Genomic DNA, 14,731 nt, shown 5'->3' with positions numbered 1-14,731 from the left:
AACAGCAGTTCGAGAGATGGCAGTGATAGGAGAGATGTTTAACTTTTCTTGTATTAAGTATAGTCAGCAGAAAAGAGAAGGAGAGTTCTTTTACGATTCCTTTCATTCTAGCTCTTGTTCTTTGTTCTTGGTCAACGCTTTTCTTTTTTTGCCTTCGTAGCTTCCCATTCTTCCATCCAGTAATCGATTGGTTACGGATTGAGCAAAGCCCCTCCCATATCTATTTTCTCGCTTGCTTCCTTAGCAAAGAAGTCCTTCGGTTCCAGGTTTCGGTCTTTACACCTTCGACGATCTTCTTTTTGTTTTCTTCGCTTAGTTGACACCAGTTCTGTTATCGGAAGAGTCAGACTGTATCTGAACGATGGATACTAGCTCTGTCTGCTAGTTGGCTGTAGCTTTTTATGACGGCTTCCAGAGAAAGGCTTCGTAGCCAACCCAACGCTACCTGTGACCCTAGAGTGCTGTCTGTATCAAAGACATAAAAGCGGTGATCAAGTCTTCCATATCAAGCAAGGGCATCGTCAGATGTAACAATGCCCGAAGATCCCGAAGATATAGTACTACCTACATCTGCTGTAATCGAATCCGCCGAATCATGCAAAAGAGGACCCCTTTAGGGATAGGAGATGGAATCTGCGAAGTCTAGTCTACGTACGAAAGGAAGAGGTTCTTGTCTCTACCAAGCGGAAGAGGAAGAGGAAGGAAGTGGTGAGACTAAGCAGGAGAGGAAGCGCCACCAAGTGGGATTGGAAGCGCCGTTGGTTCAGCCCTTTCAGCAGTTCTAGTTTCGGCAGCAGGAGTTTCGGAATCAGTTGAATAAGTCAATCGGTACTTTACTTTAAGTCTGAAGCCAGAAGGCCTCTCGTCAGCCTTAGAATTCGCGTTATGATGCTTGCACCCTCATTGGCTTCCTTAAAAGTGAGTTTTTCTTAGGTACGGTTTCGGTTTGGATCTAATCAACCACGTAACCAGTTCTAAAGGGCTGAACTAAAGTCACTCCCATTGAGGTTTATATATCCTGTATAGTCGACTTTGGCTTTCGTTCCTAAGGGCTCATGAATGCATGCATGAGAATGCGTCTTTGGGTCCGTCTATGGACGCTATTTTCATCCCTAAACGTCGATTCTCTTAGTAGAGGTTTCGTTTTGGAAGTGATCTAAGAGTTCTACTTCCTTGAGGAAGAAGATTCAATCCATTTCCGTCATAGGTCTGTCTTATCGTCGAAAGACGCAGGCATAGCCATACCACTTCTGGGCACATGGATCAAAGCGAGTAGCCCCATCTAAGGTAAGGGTAAGGTCGGTTGTCCCTCAATCCGGAACTACACAATCAACTTACTTGTCCACGGTTGGTTCGATCTCTCCTAAAAGAGAAGCAGGACAGCCACCTCCGAGCCTAAGGTCTCGCCAGTCAACTTCCTGGGATGTAATGAATTCGTCTTCGAGGGGATCAACTTACTGTTCCGGTGAAGTCATGCCATCTCTCCCTCGGAAAAGAATAAGAATCCCGTGAACAACTCATAAAGAGAATCATAACAACTCTTAGTAGCGGAAAGCCCATTTGAGTAAGCTTAAGCTACTGCCCTCTTGCCTCCCTTTATTTAAGGAGCTGTTTGTTTGCTTGTTTTGTTTTAGTCAGTCAGCTGAAATTTTCCTCTGTTAATGAAGTTTCGAAAGAAAGAATCAGTCTAACGAAGGAGCCCAAGTCCACTCCTATAAGTGGTTTCAAGGACAGTGACTTACACTGGGGGAAATGGAAAGTCTAACTTCAAATGCGTTAACAGAAATGATAATAAAGACTATATTCATTCATCCGAGACAGCTACTAGAGGCGGTCTATCTGATGAGCTTTCTTTCCTTTTTAGCCGCGTAAGGCCTGTAATCTCATCTCGACCATTACCGATGTCATCTGTCTTGTTTGCAACTTGAGGTTCATCCCTCGCCTCGCCTGGGTTCCCATTGCTGAAAGTGGCCTTGCCCTAAGCTTTCTTTGAGGAAGTGATTATAGCTGGACGAGATTGTAGTGCCGAATCTCTTGTCTGTTATGAGAGCAGTGGCTAATAGAACTGATGCGCCGCGTCCTTCTCAATCAATGCCCGGGCATCCCATACATCACCACCGAACTGACATTCTCCGTACTGAGTTCTCTCAGGTGCCAACTCTTGTTTGTCCGTAATAATATTAAAAGGTTCATGACCATCGATCGGTCGGAAGGTTAAGAGTTTGAGATATTATTTATGTTCAAAGTAAGGCGCTTCCTTGTATCCCGCTTGGCGGTACATAAGGGGAAAGACGAGAATAGACCTCAAGGTCGGAACCGGCTGTTTTGGTTTTCTTTCTTTGGCTATGGTTGCCTTGACCAGAGGGTGCCAAACCGTTTAGAATGAACCGTATCCAAAGATCCATTTACCCAGACGGTGTGCGAAACGAGGGTGAGCTATAGCGAAGTAGGGGGCCGAGTTTTACTCTATCGCCCGACACACAGCCCTCTATGTAGCGCTACCACAAGACCTTTCGGTGCACGAAGGAGACCCGCAAAGAGCGTTTGCACAAGGAGTGGAGCGATCCCTGAAATCATAGGTCCGATGAACAACTAAACCGAATGATCGAGAGACAATAACATAAGGGCACCTCTATAGACGCGAAAACCTAGTTACAGACCCCGATGGACGCATGATGAATGTGAGAAGCATCGGCCCCGGAGAAGGCTGGATCGTAGGAAGCGAGTGAGACGTCTATGAATCCTTCCTGTGAGCTCAACGAGTACCCTTCCCAGTAGGAGTCGGCATATTGTGCGTAATGGATCCTGATTAAGTATGGGTCATCGGGGCGAAGAGGGGGATCCCCTGTTGCTTTCGGGCCAGACTTCTTTCTAACCCGCTCACCTGTACCGCCTCCTCACCCAGCTCTATGAATAGGCCTCTCCTTTCACTAAACGAGTGGTTCTTTGTGGCCATTCTTTTTGGATGGGGAATGGAGTGACGACGGCGAACCGGCAGTTAGCTTCCAACCCTCAGGGGCGAGGAAGGCACAAGGGCTCGACGGTTTGCCTGCTAAATCAAAAGCTGCCGTGTGGGATAACTATGAGACCGTGTTCCAACTGTTTTTCTTTAATTAAGAAGAAAAAGAGGTTAATAAAAAGAAACTTAGATCTTCAAGCTAAGATGCTAGAAGTGATAACTAAAGCTGAAAACGTGAACTAGAATGAATGATGATTCTTATTTGAAAGAATGAAGTCAAGCTAAGGTTTCCAAGCAGAGGTAGGAAGAAGTGCCATCTGCTTAATTAATCGGAATAATCCGCTGAAACAAACGCGGAGAAGGCCAATAGCGGGGCTTTAAAGCCACGTTGAGAAAGCAGTGAGGGGGCCGAAAAGCCGTTTTTCGTTAAGATAAATCGATTCTTGACTTGACCCGAAACACTCGCTTCTACGCTTACTGACCGCAGAGCTAACTTACTTATGAGCAAAAAGGGAAGGTCGCCTAATAGAGTGGCTTGTTAGCTAGTTAGCTTAAGATCGTTCCTGTGATGTCTGTCGGAGAGAAAGGTGCAAGTCGAAGCTTGCTGACTTCGGAGCTAATGGAGCTTGGCTTTAAGAAGGATCGTGTAGCTAGAGCTGCATTTCGCTCGGAGGATTCTCCTGAAGCGAGGAGCTAGGAAGTGGCAAAGCTGTTTTCAACGAGAAGGCTGGAAAGGGAAGAAAGGATAGCTTGGATTGAAGAGCATGTTGTCTTATGATTGGAGTAGGTTGGAAAAGGCCTAATACGTAGATAAGCCTTTCGAGCATGTTGGGAGAGGCCGGATCGTATCCAAAGATAAGGGAGCTTGATCGAGTCACTTTGCCTTATATATGGTGAAGCAATTTGGAGCATTATTGATCAAGCCTATGAGGGGGATTCGGTTGATGCCATTTTGCATCTATGTCCGAAGCCAAAATGCGACTTATTGATCGAGCTCATAAGGGAAAATCCTCGATGTCGCTTTCCCATATATATGGTGAAGCCATTTGGAGCATTCTTTATCGAGCTCATAAGGGGAATGAAGTCGAGTCACTGGGACCCTACCTGCCCTTTCGAAAAAGGGCTTCGATTGGCCCCGTGCATTAAAGATTTCAGGGATGAGGGTTTCGATCAAGAAACCTGGCACTCCAGAGTGCTAGCCGATATCGGAGTTGAGGGCATACACAAGTAACTTTCCTATTACGGGCGTGTTTGTAGCCGGCAACGGTGTGGAAGACATGTCTCAACGCTGGTCTTAGGCACGACAGGATGCCGAAGACGGCATTATTTGTTGGTGTTTGGGGTGATTTCCTGGTCCAATGAACAAGGCACAGTGACTTAATTAGACGGTTCTCGGCTTGAGTGGGGGAGGGATGTTACTTCGTAACCTTACCTCGCCGAGGGCGTCGAGATGATTAGGCGGGGGAGCATGTCACGCCCCTTGCCTGACGAAGACTTCCCAGCCGCGTGGCCTTACTCATTTGATGACTAGCTATATTTTTCTCTTAGCTGTTTTTTGCATCCTGTTGCTAGCTTTGAAAGCAAAAATGATGATCACTGTCAAGTTGACTGCTCCGAAAATGAAAACTCTTATGCGGAGCTCTCTTCAACAGCCTATCAGTCCTCATCCAATAGAACCACAGCCCTCTCCTCAACTATCTCCCAATCAACCGTTGAACCCGAGCTCAGATCCTAAAGGAACCTCTCAACGTAGCTTACCTGAGACCTAGCCCTGTCTGTTACCTGGCCTACGGGGAAGACTAAACCTAGCTCACTCTCAACTGCCATACCATAGTTCACCTACTAAACAACAAGCAAGAACAACTCTTACTGTAGCTCCTACCGCTCCGTGGGCTTCCACATCCTTACCTTAACCTATCCACATCAGCTACTGCCACATCTACTGCGCTACCTCACCTCATTGGCTTACTTCTGTGACTTGAACTCGATTACCACGCATTGCCAACGCATGGGTTAACTACACATGGGATTCCCACGCTCTATTGCTTATGCGGATTAGCTGCCCTCGCTTAACTCATACTAGCAAACCAATCTTCGACTGGCCTCGCTTTAGGCTTACACTCCCCTCCCTATCTGGCTTGTTAGGGGAAGAGTTTAGTTTACTCGCTTGTTAGAGAAAGGCTTTAGAAAGCGTAGTAACGCTCATAAGCAACACAACCGCAACTAAGGATTGAAAGTAGCACAATCGGCTATAGGGCAGAACTCCAGATCTACGAATAGCCGCGGGCAAGCACCTTTAACAAGCAAGTAGCTAGCTTCCACCTTACTTAACAGCAAGGCGCGAAAGCCTTCGCCTATAGCTTCTACTTCTACTTAGCAGCCCAAATAAAGTACCCCTTTAACACACAAGTACGCTCACGCTAGTACAAAAGTAAGTAAACAACCTGATCTGCTCCTTTGCCCGTTGTTCGCATCTCGTTCTCCCTTTAGGTGGCATGAAAGCTTTGGAACAGCAGCTAGACCGCCTTGCTCTTAAAAGCAGCAAGTAAGTAAACCACCTTCTCATGTCTCCGGACCTTCTATGAACAGGGCTTTGAACTATAGCAAATAGCCCATTGGTTGAGCTTAGCTCTATGCTGGCTTAACTGTTCCTATGCCTGCTCGAACAGGAAAGCCTAACGAGCAAATAAACCGTTAGCCCGATCCACTTGTTGCCCGCTTGCTTTAACAAGCAAGCCTCGCTTCCGCATCTACTTAGTTAGCATCCCAAATCCGCGTACCCCTGCTTCCTTTAACACGCTAGTACACAAGCTACTAAAGCTAGTAAGCTAGTATACACGCATTTGCCCGATTGCTTTAACAGCCGCTTTACCTCCTGGTGAGAGGCAAAGCATTGTTAGAAAAGGCGAATTCCGCTTTATCTGCGATACCTCCTATTCATCCACGATCATTAGTCTATGGACTTGGCATCCGAAGCCAGTTAATACCTTTGTAGAATATTGCCTCCTTATCCTACCAATAGTCCGAGGGTTCCACCTCAACCAGGTGGGAAGGTCCGGATATGATCCGGTTACTCAGAAATATAGAATCAGAGCTGATTCCAATTCAATTCCATCCCGAACTGACTTCTTAGGTTGTTAATCAGGGGCTGGTGGAGCCCTTAGGCCAGGTTCGGTTACCAAAGTTGTACCTCTACTAGGTATTTACTTAACCCATAACGAACAGAGCTTTCAACTGCTGATTCTATTCCGGTTAGTGGGAGTGTGCATCTAGCACAACTGTTTAGAATGAATAAAATTGATTTACCAGCTATTTCCTCTGGGAGAAAGGTTCACTACTAAGTACCAAGTTGGCTCGACTCATCATCATCAGCTTGCCCAAACTCAAAAAAGGTAGTTAGTGCCGATTTATCCTCATCTTCTTCAATTGGGTTAGCTGGAGCACGGCATCTTTCTTTTCGAAAATAATATTACCCTTCATTCTTCTTTACGGGGAAGCAACCCATATTCTAGATGGCCCACCCATTCGTTTCTACTTCTGGTATCCCTAGAAACCAACCTTCGCGATTGAGCTGGGGTAGGTGGGGCATTGGGAAGAGACATAGAGAGCCCTCTCATAGGAGGGATATGTATAAAGGGCACCCCGTGGCATCAAGAGATGTTAAAGGAGTCGTACGACATTGATACAGAGATGGGATCGAAAAGAGAAACCTTTCCTTCTCCTATAGTTAGAGTTCATTGCTCAAGATCCCCCGGATCTAGATCTGACGGGGTTGGATCTAGGAACCGATTCGAAGTGCTGAGGGTGGTGCCATAGGTAGCAAAGCTCACTAAGAACTACGTGCCTTAGGTATCATCATCCTTTGATTTTTTCTTAGCATTCTTTTTATTCACCTTGTTCTTTTTATTCACCTTGTTGGGTGGGTCCTTGTACAGAGTAGGTTGGTCTAATACGGTTGGAGATTCAGTGCGCGGTGCATCAGGAAGATTAGCAGCAGCATCCGAGGATGGGTTCATTGATTGATGTTTAGCAACATCTTGCTCTTTATAGGCAAGCACTTTATGTAATTCTTGCTTTAATTTGACGATTTCCTGATCTTTTTCGGTTAACAGCTCTCTATATATAGATTCTTCTTTTAACACTAATTTGAGAATAGTGTTATCTTGACCACAAAAGTCAATTACTTCTTTAGGTAGTGTGTTTATCCACTTATTGTTCTCATCATACACAGGGTCTCTTTTGGAACTCGCAGGGGTTCCCAGGCGGTATTGGGACTCCTTTTTGCCTATTTCAAGTGTATGCCAATTTATACTGAATGACGAATCAATGTCGACAACCTTTATTAGAGAAGGATCCTTGTATTGTAACACAAACCAATCTAAATTGACAGAGCCTTTAGCAGGACCCTTATACTTAATTATAGGGTCATCATGGCCCATGTCTAAGGCATAAGCCTTAGGTGCTAAGAAGTAACCTTTGTGGACTTTGTGCTCCAGCTTGAACTTACCCAATTCCGTGGAAGAGATTAAATCTTCTTGAAGAGGACTTCCTAGAACTACAGAGTCTGTATCCGTATAGTAACAGTCGGGTCTGGATATGAATGGGTACATATGAATACGAGAACAAGCAGTAATAGCAGCGGACAATTGAACAGCCGATATCCGGGGTGGATTCCACTCAGAGTCGGCTACATCTACTTTATTGCTAACGTAAGAGACTTTTTAATATTTATCGCTCAGTTTATCCCCATAAATAAAATCATCCATTAAAAAATAAGATTCATATTCCTCTTTATCGCATATTTTAGTTATAGTACTTTCAGGATTTATACCAAATCTACCGTACAACGAGTTCATTAGTATCTTGTACACATATACCATAGCATCATCACCTCTTTTCTTTGCTTCTAGTCTGTTTCCGTAGACGGTTGTTATAAACTTATCGAATGGACTTATCTTCTTCTCATACAAGTACCCCCTTAGTGGTATAATCTTGTATCCCAAATCGCGGGCAAATTTCAACTCTTCACTATAATAGACACCTACGAATTTACCAGTTGGGAAAACTAATGTATTATTATTATCCCTATAAGGGAGGAAAGGTCGATTAATATGACTAGGACACTCTACATATGCCTCAATAAATCCAAACAAGGAGGACAAATCCTGGTCCTCCAAATGACCCTGCCATACAGGTTTACCACCCGGCATAGGATATTCTTTCATGATATAAGGATATAAAGAGTTTATATCGTAATAATATAAATTCTCACCATATGGTATATATGCATCCGCATGACCTCCATAGTAACCACCCCGAATGAAACTATCTTCGTTTCTACTTGGTATATGGATAGGACTACTTTCTTGATCGTAATAGTTCGTACGATAGATTGAAAGAGCTAGCGCTGATATTGTCAAGAGTTTCTCGATCTCAACATTAAACTGACTCCTATAAATATCTTGAGCCTTAAGCATAACACCACCTAAGAGACGGATATCTTGTCTCATGTATTCTAACAATTCTTCACTCTTATCAAGAAGATTTGACACTTTCACTTCGTCATGTGGGATGAAACCTTTCGAACCTAATTCCGGGCATAATGTTTTGGACAATGAAGCCAGACTATTAGGAAGCAGAGTGTATGAATCTTTGAAAGTGAAGAGGAGTTTCTTTCCAAGATACACTGATAACTTATATAATTGATGGTTCCTCAAAAGAGGTTTTATTTTATACCTTTCCCCTTTTGAAGCTAAATATTTAATTAATATAATACCATCGAATCGTGATAAATTATGGAAGTAAATACTTCGAATTGATTTATCTTGTTTCACAACTGCTTCTATACGCTCTAAAAAGAGATATAGAATTCTATTACTCCTATCCTCAAATTTAGGTATAAAAGACTTATGATCTTCACTGAAATAGGTTTCTAACATATAATAAGGTATGGAAGCTACATCTTCACCCGGCCGGACCACTAAGAAACCCACAGCGTAAGGTACATGATTGTCATCGACTAGAACCGTTTCTATATCGGCTACAATGAAAGGCCTCCTTTTAACCTTACTCTTCGGTTTGAGTGCTGTTATATATTTGTAATAATGCTTCTTACCTTGCCCTATTACTTGTACCTCTCTAGGTTCATCACTACCTACGCCGGCTTCCTTTAATTGCTCGATTAGATCACCTATTTCAGAGTAGCTCAGAGGCAACTCTATTTCACTAGATTCCTGATCACCATTGAGATAGACTCGAATGAAGATACCTGTAAGCACATTATTAGGGTCTTCCTCACCTTTTTGGATGATATATCTTAAAATCTGAGCATAGACATCCATGTTAGGTTTCATATTACCACTTTTATCTATTAAAGGTATAGAGTTACCTATTATATATGATATTGTATCTTTACTTCTAAATTTAACTTTAGAGGTTTTGTATGGCGGAATACGCATAATATATCCTATGGTAAACTTACCATAAGATGAACCTGTAGGGTAAGCGCACTTCAATAAGAGTAGCATGACAGCTAATGCTATTATTTCATAATCAATACATAGTACGTATGGTTCTCTAAATGTAAGTTCTGCAATTCTCAATCCCTTATAAGGGGACTTATAACTAGTATTAGAAATTAAACTTATTAACTTATACCAATATCTTTGAAAATTCATCATGGGTTAGTTGTTATGTTGTTATTTCCCATAGCCCCCTGTACTATGAATGCAATGAGGAGACCACCCAGCAGCAAGGTACTCCTATGTGCTGACCCCTCCCGAAGATTCTTTACTATGAATTCATCTACGATCGGGTCAGGTAATTCGTTAGATACTACTTCTTCCACCACACGACGGGCCTCGGATATAGCCCGAGGGTTTACAATTTCAGTGCCTGTGGCATCATACCCAAGCAGCTCTCTAACCCAATTTAACTCCAATAAGTTCCCCGTGTGACTTATCATATCGGCTAGTTCTATTGGCGTATATTTGAGCCACACACTAGAAATAACACAGAAGACTGGTACGAGTACCCGGAAAGTGCCAAAGGGATTTGTGGTCTCCGTACCAGACGGTATTGTGGTCTCCGTACCAGACGACGATTTATCAGCTATTAGAGGAAGCCCACATCCTATCCTCGTGGACCGGGAGAATGGGATAAGTGGTTGATGCTCGGGAGGATGCGTCCTCACGTCATGAGTAATCACAGTAGTTGAGACTACTGATGGCTCTCTTTGAGGCCGTATGACGTTATGTGGTTGTAAGTTAGCCCTGCACCTATCCCTCTCCAGAGCTTGATTTACTATACCTGAAATGAAAGAGCGCTCTTCAGCCAATGAAAGGTAGTCACCAGCAGGGAACGGGGAAAACCGCTGTCTCAACGTAGATGCTATTTCGACCACCCGCTCTCGATCTCTCATTCGACGTGCCTCTTCCAATATTAGCATTACAAATTCAGCACCATATCTTACTCTAAGCCTGCCCAGAGTGCGTATCACTCGATCCACTTCAATTGTTTGTTCCGCACTTTTAAGCTGCTCGCGCGTGTATAGAGGTACACCACGATTCATTTCATAATATGGGTTTAGATACGAATCTATACGACGACCACGAAAAAACGATATACTACTCTCTCTTTCTCCAAGTCGGTGATCAGTGTTATTGATCAATAGATTACTCATATATTTACGAAACTTCTCTAGTAGGAACTTCATAATCATGGCAAACTTTTGTATCAATTATAACAACATTTATTTTATATCCCATAGCCTGCTTAGGCAGCAGGTTGAGCCAGACTGTTGTTGTCCATCTGGTGGGAAAGAAACCTCCGCAGTTTTACGTAGCGTACCCGTATTATCAGGTATCGTACCTTAAGTCTATCTTATAGGAAAGAAACTTAAGCGGTTTTACGTAGCGTACCCGTATTAGCAGGTAGCATACCCGTATTAGCCGGTAGCGTCCCCGGATATATTTGATAGTATAGGAGCATCGTCTCCATGCCTATCAATTAGCCTCCCGTTGCCCTACCGTGTGGATCAGATCTAGTGTGACCTGACCCCTCTCACTAACAACATTTTAATACATGTATAAACTAATAAAATAAAAATCTTTAGATTTGTATAAATATATTAATTGTATTATTTAGACATCCTACTTAAACTAGAATGATAATTTGTTAGAGTCCGGGCTACTCGGTGTTTTTGATTTTCGGGGAGGTGGGGGTGTAACACTGGTTTTTTTTCCCCTAAAGAGGGACATGAAGTACTAAGGTCTTTTTATCTAAAAGACCAAGATATTGGCAGGGGATTCATCCGAGATGTTCGACATTCATCCATCCATACGCAATCTCCGTTTCCATTTTGATACATAGTTGGCCCTTCTAACCATTGGTTTCAGGATGACAACCAAAGACTAAAGCCCGGTCCGAGCAAGATCGTCGAGACGTCTATATGACCAAGGCCATGCCCCGAGTTGGACTCGAACCAACACCTCTGGAAAGGTAAATTAACTACAATCCCAGCGAACTCCCTTTATTCTAATCGCGGCTTTTGTTTACCCGGTTCCCCACGCGGGTGGGTACGTCCGGGGTCGGTCGTTTTGACCGACAGGCGGCACTTGGTCAACCTCTAAAAAAAAAAAAAGACTAGAATCCCTGGTCTCTTCTCTTGAAAAAATACTTAAAGTGGGAGCTCCCGGTGCCACTACGTTCGAGATCCTGGAGGATTTCACCCAAAGTATCCGGGGAAAACTCATTCCCCATCCTATTTCTTATTCTTTTAGCCCCCCGTGTAAGCCAGCCTCCACCAGGATCAAGGTCATTCATTTTGTGGAGTATTTTGCTCTTGCCCTCAAAGATAGCGCAAGTTTTAAAGATTTGCAAATCAAGCGAAGGAGGTCTTCTCTTCGACGAGCTAGCGATGACCAGGTTGTTATAGATTTGAGAAGGGGTTTCTCCTCCAATCTCTTTCTCCGGAAAATTGGGGTCAAAATTATGGGGGGCGTGGGGTACTTCCGCCGGTGCTGGCGCTAGCGGGGGCGGGGGCGGGGACGCCTCGTGAGCCGGAGGGCCACCAAAGGGTGGGGATTTTGTTGCAGTGGTCCTTTCAGTAGAAAGCACCTCCGTCTCCTGCGCAATAAAAGCGTCTAACAGCTTTTGGGAATCATTGGAGGGAGAGGGGGACCTTGGCAGTTGAGGTGCTCCCCAAAGGTCTTGTTCCGTCTGAAGGAAGTCGTTCAGACGGGTTCTCTCGCTCTCGACCCACCCTTCTTCAAAACAGTTATGAGCAGCGGATGCTCCCGGAGTAGCGGTACTGGAGTGGTCAACTTGCGGTTCGGTCGTGACCACTTTTCCGCTTTGTTCAGGCAGAGAAGACCGGTCGGGCACCAGGTCTTTATCAAAAAAAAAAGAGAAGCGAGGTGGCCGTGGCCCCCTTTTGGGATCTGTAGGGAGAGCAGGGGTGGTATTCCCGTTGAAGTCGTTCCGGAACTAGGAATCACCTCCGCCCCCGGCAGACTATTAGCCCCCACATTTCCATCTGTCACCCCCGATACACCATTCGCCATCGAACTTCCAGCCCAAGTGCTAACAGCATTGAGGAATGGGGCGACGGCCTCGAAGAGCTCGAGTGGGGAAGAGTAATAAGGGGTAGACCTAAATTCCCGGATGAAAGGGCGCCTAAATTGATTAGTAGCAAGGAAATGTGGTTTTATTCCTGGGTGGGGAACAAGTTCCATCTTTCTTTCGTTAGTTAACCCCCCTTTATCTAAAAGTGCTTGTAGTAGCTCTGGTCTATGAGCTTTTTCTTCTCCCACAGTCTCCTTCATCGCAACGATTCTTCCCCGTTCAAGAAGAACTGTTTTCGTGATCGAATTACGAAATAGATATACAAACTGTATAGGATCATTCGCTGGAATGGGATAAGTGATTCTTTTATAGGATCCCAATGGGATATTCGAATCCACTAAAGATGCAATAGGTATTTGTAATCGATCAGCTTCAAGTATGACCGAGGACTTTCTATCTGCATCAAAAATAACTACACAATCTGGTTGTTGGTTCGACCCGAAATTGATCTTCTTGTTTCTCGAACGGATTTTTTTCGGACTTGAACAATTGGTCAAAAACCCCCCGATCCTCCATTGAGAATCATTGATACAGCCGATTCTCGTCGCCATTTGTTCTATTATCTCATCGAATAACGAATTGGTATTTACAAAGAAGGAACGGCCTTTTTGACGAATGGGAGATCCTATAAAATGACAAGCGTTTCGTAAACAAATCAGTGTCTTATCTGAATCGAGAATAGCAATTCCATTTCTGGAACCACAGATATAGACTTTGAAATGGTGAGCAGCTACCCGACGGCCTAGATGTGCGTTCGTACTCAGTAATTTTTGAATAACAATAGAATGGATTGTCATTTTAGTTTTCGTTTCTCGAGTTGGCTCAGGTGGTTAGTTTAGTAGAGAAGAGAATAGGTTCGCCGAGCCGAATAGACCGGGAGCGCAGGCAAGCCCGCCTCTGTTTTAGATCTTAGGGCAAGCAAAAGTAGGTGTTTCCAAAAAACACAACGCGAAGCTATCGCTTCGCTCTTGCTTAATGCTTCCCGATGCCAAAGCTTCCTGAACCAACTGAAGCGAGGAATACTAGGATCAGAGCGCTAGCATCCCTTGCTCTCTATCGATTGCTCACTGCCGTCTCATCCGAACAAAAAAGGGAATAGAACCGGGGACACACTTCCCATCTGTTCCCGTCCCATTTTTACCACAAAATGAAATGGAATCCCGGGTCCTATCTTTCTCAATTCATCGATCGACGGCCGCCTTACCCGGCTGGTAGAGTTCTCGTCCCTTCGTTCCCTCACCGAATCCGGATTGCAAGCGGTTCATGCGAGCAGTATGGAATAAGTTGATTCGATGGAGATGGGTACGATATCACAGACGTGGATTGCCTTTCGCACGAGAACGGGTGGATGGGGCAGAACCGGAGCAAGCAGTAGTAGACCCACCCAGTGGAACGAGCAGCATTTCTCGCAGCGGAGTGAGTAGCGAAGGAAGCAGAGGCCGGGATACCAGAGACCAGAACAGCTGCTAGAGCAGTCCCAATTGCAGAGCTGTTGTAGATTCAGTTCTTTCTGTCGATTCAGTCAAAGTCCAGCTTTTTTGTCTGTTGATCCAAACAAACAAAATTCTTCGCTTTGTGGAGAGGTAGGCGTTTTTTAGTGAATGATTTCAAACAAGGGGAGCTTCTAAACTCAATTGCTCTGTGGCACATCACGGATATCCCTTTCAGGCAGGAAGGTAGGGCCTGGCCTACCCCAGGTGCAAACCCAGAGGGATAACCCGATGGAAACCGCCCCTATGAAGTGGATAATGACGAACGATAGGCGGCATGAAGGGCTGGAGGAGCGGTAATGATTACGATACTCCCCTAGACGAACCTTCCACTTTGCCTTCCTCCTTTTTTCTTTATTCTATGTCTGCCTTTCCCCTTATTTTTATAGGCATTTTTTCTTTCTGTTCCGGCTCTCCATGACCCCAAAAACATTTCGCCGGTAGCTCGTTTCTATCTCTTCTATTCCTGCGAATACCGGCACCAGCATTGTTGGCTCTTTCGAGCGAGGGGTATTCTTATTTCATGATACAAATGCTTTCACTAAGAGGCAACAGGTTGAAGAACTCTTACTGGATCCCCTCCCAGTGGGCTTATCCGCCGTTTCATTCGCATTAGATGCCTTCTCGTCTTTGAGCTTTAGCTTCATAATAAGATAAA

At 44.4% G+C, this 14,731-nt stretch overlaps 2 protein-coding genes across 2 annotated transcripts; both read right to left on the bottom strand.

Moving 5' to 3' along the window:
* Positions 1 to 6,804: 6,804 nt before the first annotated feature.
* On the bottom strand, positions 6,805 to 9,300 carry LOC122648311 (DNA polymerase-like). The gene is given in 1 exon segment (XM_043841542.1): positions 6,805 to 9,300. A coding segment is annotated over 1 exon segment (2,496 nt).
* A 2,892-nt stretch (positions 9,301 to 12,192) lies between these two features.
* LOC122648310 (ribosomal protein S2, mitochondrial) lies at positions 12,193 to 13,856 on the bottom strand. Its single transcript, XM_043841541.1, has one exon. The coding sequence runs from the start codon at positions 13,378 to 13,380 to the stop codon at positions 12,193 to 12,195; it is 1,188 nt and encodes a 395-aa protein (XP_043697476.1). The 5' UTR covers positions 13,381 to 13,856.
* Positions 13,857 to 14,731: the final 875 nt, after the last annotated feature.

This window comes from Telopea speciosissima, unplaced genomic scaffold (assembly GCF_018873765.1).
Source record: "Telopea speciosissima isolate NSW1024214 ecotype Mountain lineage unplaced genomic scaffold, Tspe_v1 Tspe_v1.0750, whole genome shotgun sequence".
NCBI lineage: Eukaryota > Viridiplantae > Streptophyta > Magnoliopsida > Proteales > Proteaceae > Telopea > Telopea speciosissima.
This window is presented reverse-complemented; position numbering and strand designations above follow the sequence as displayed.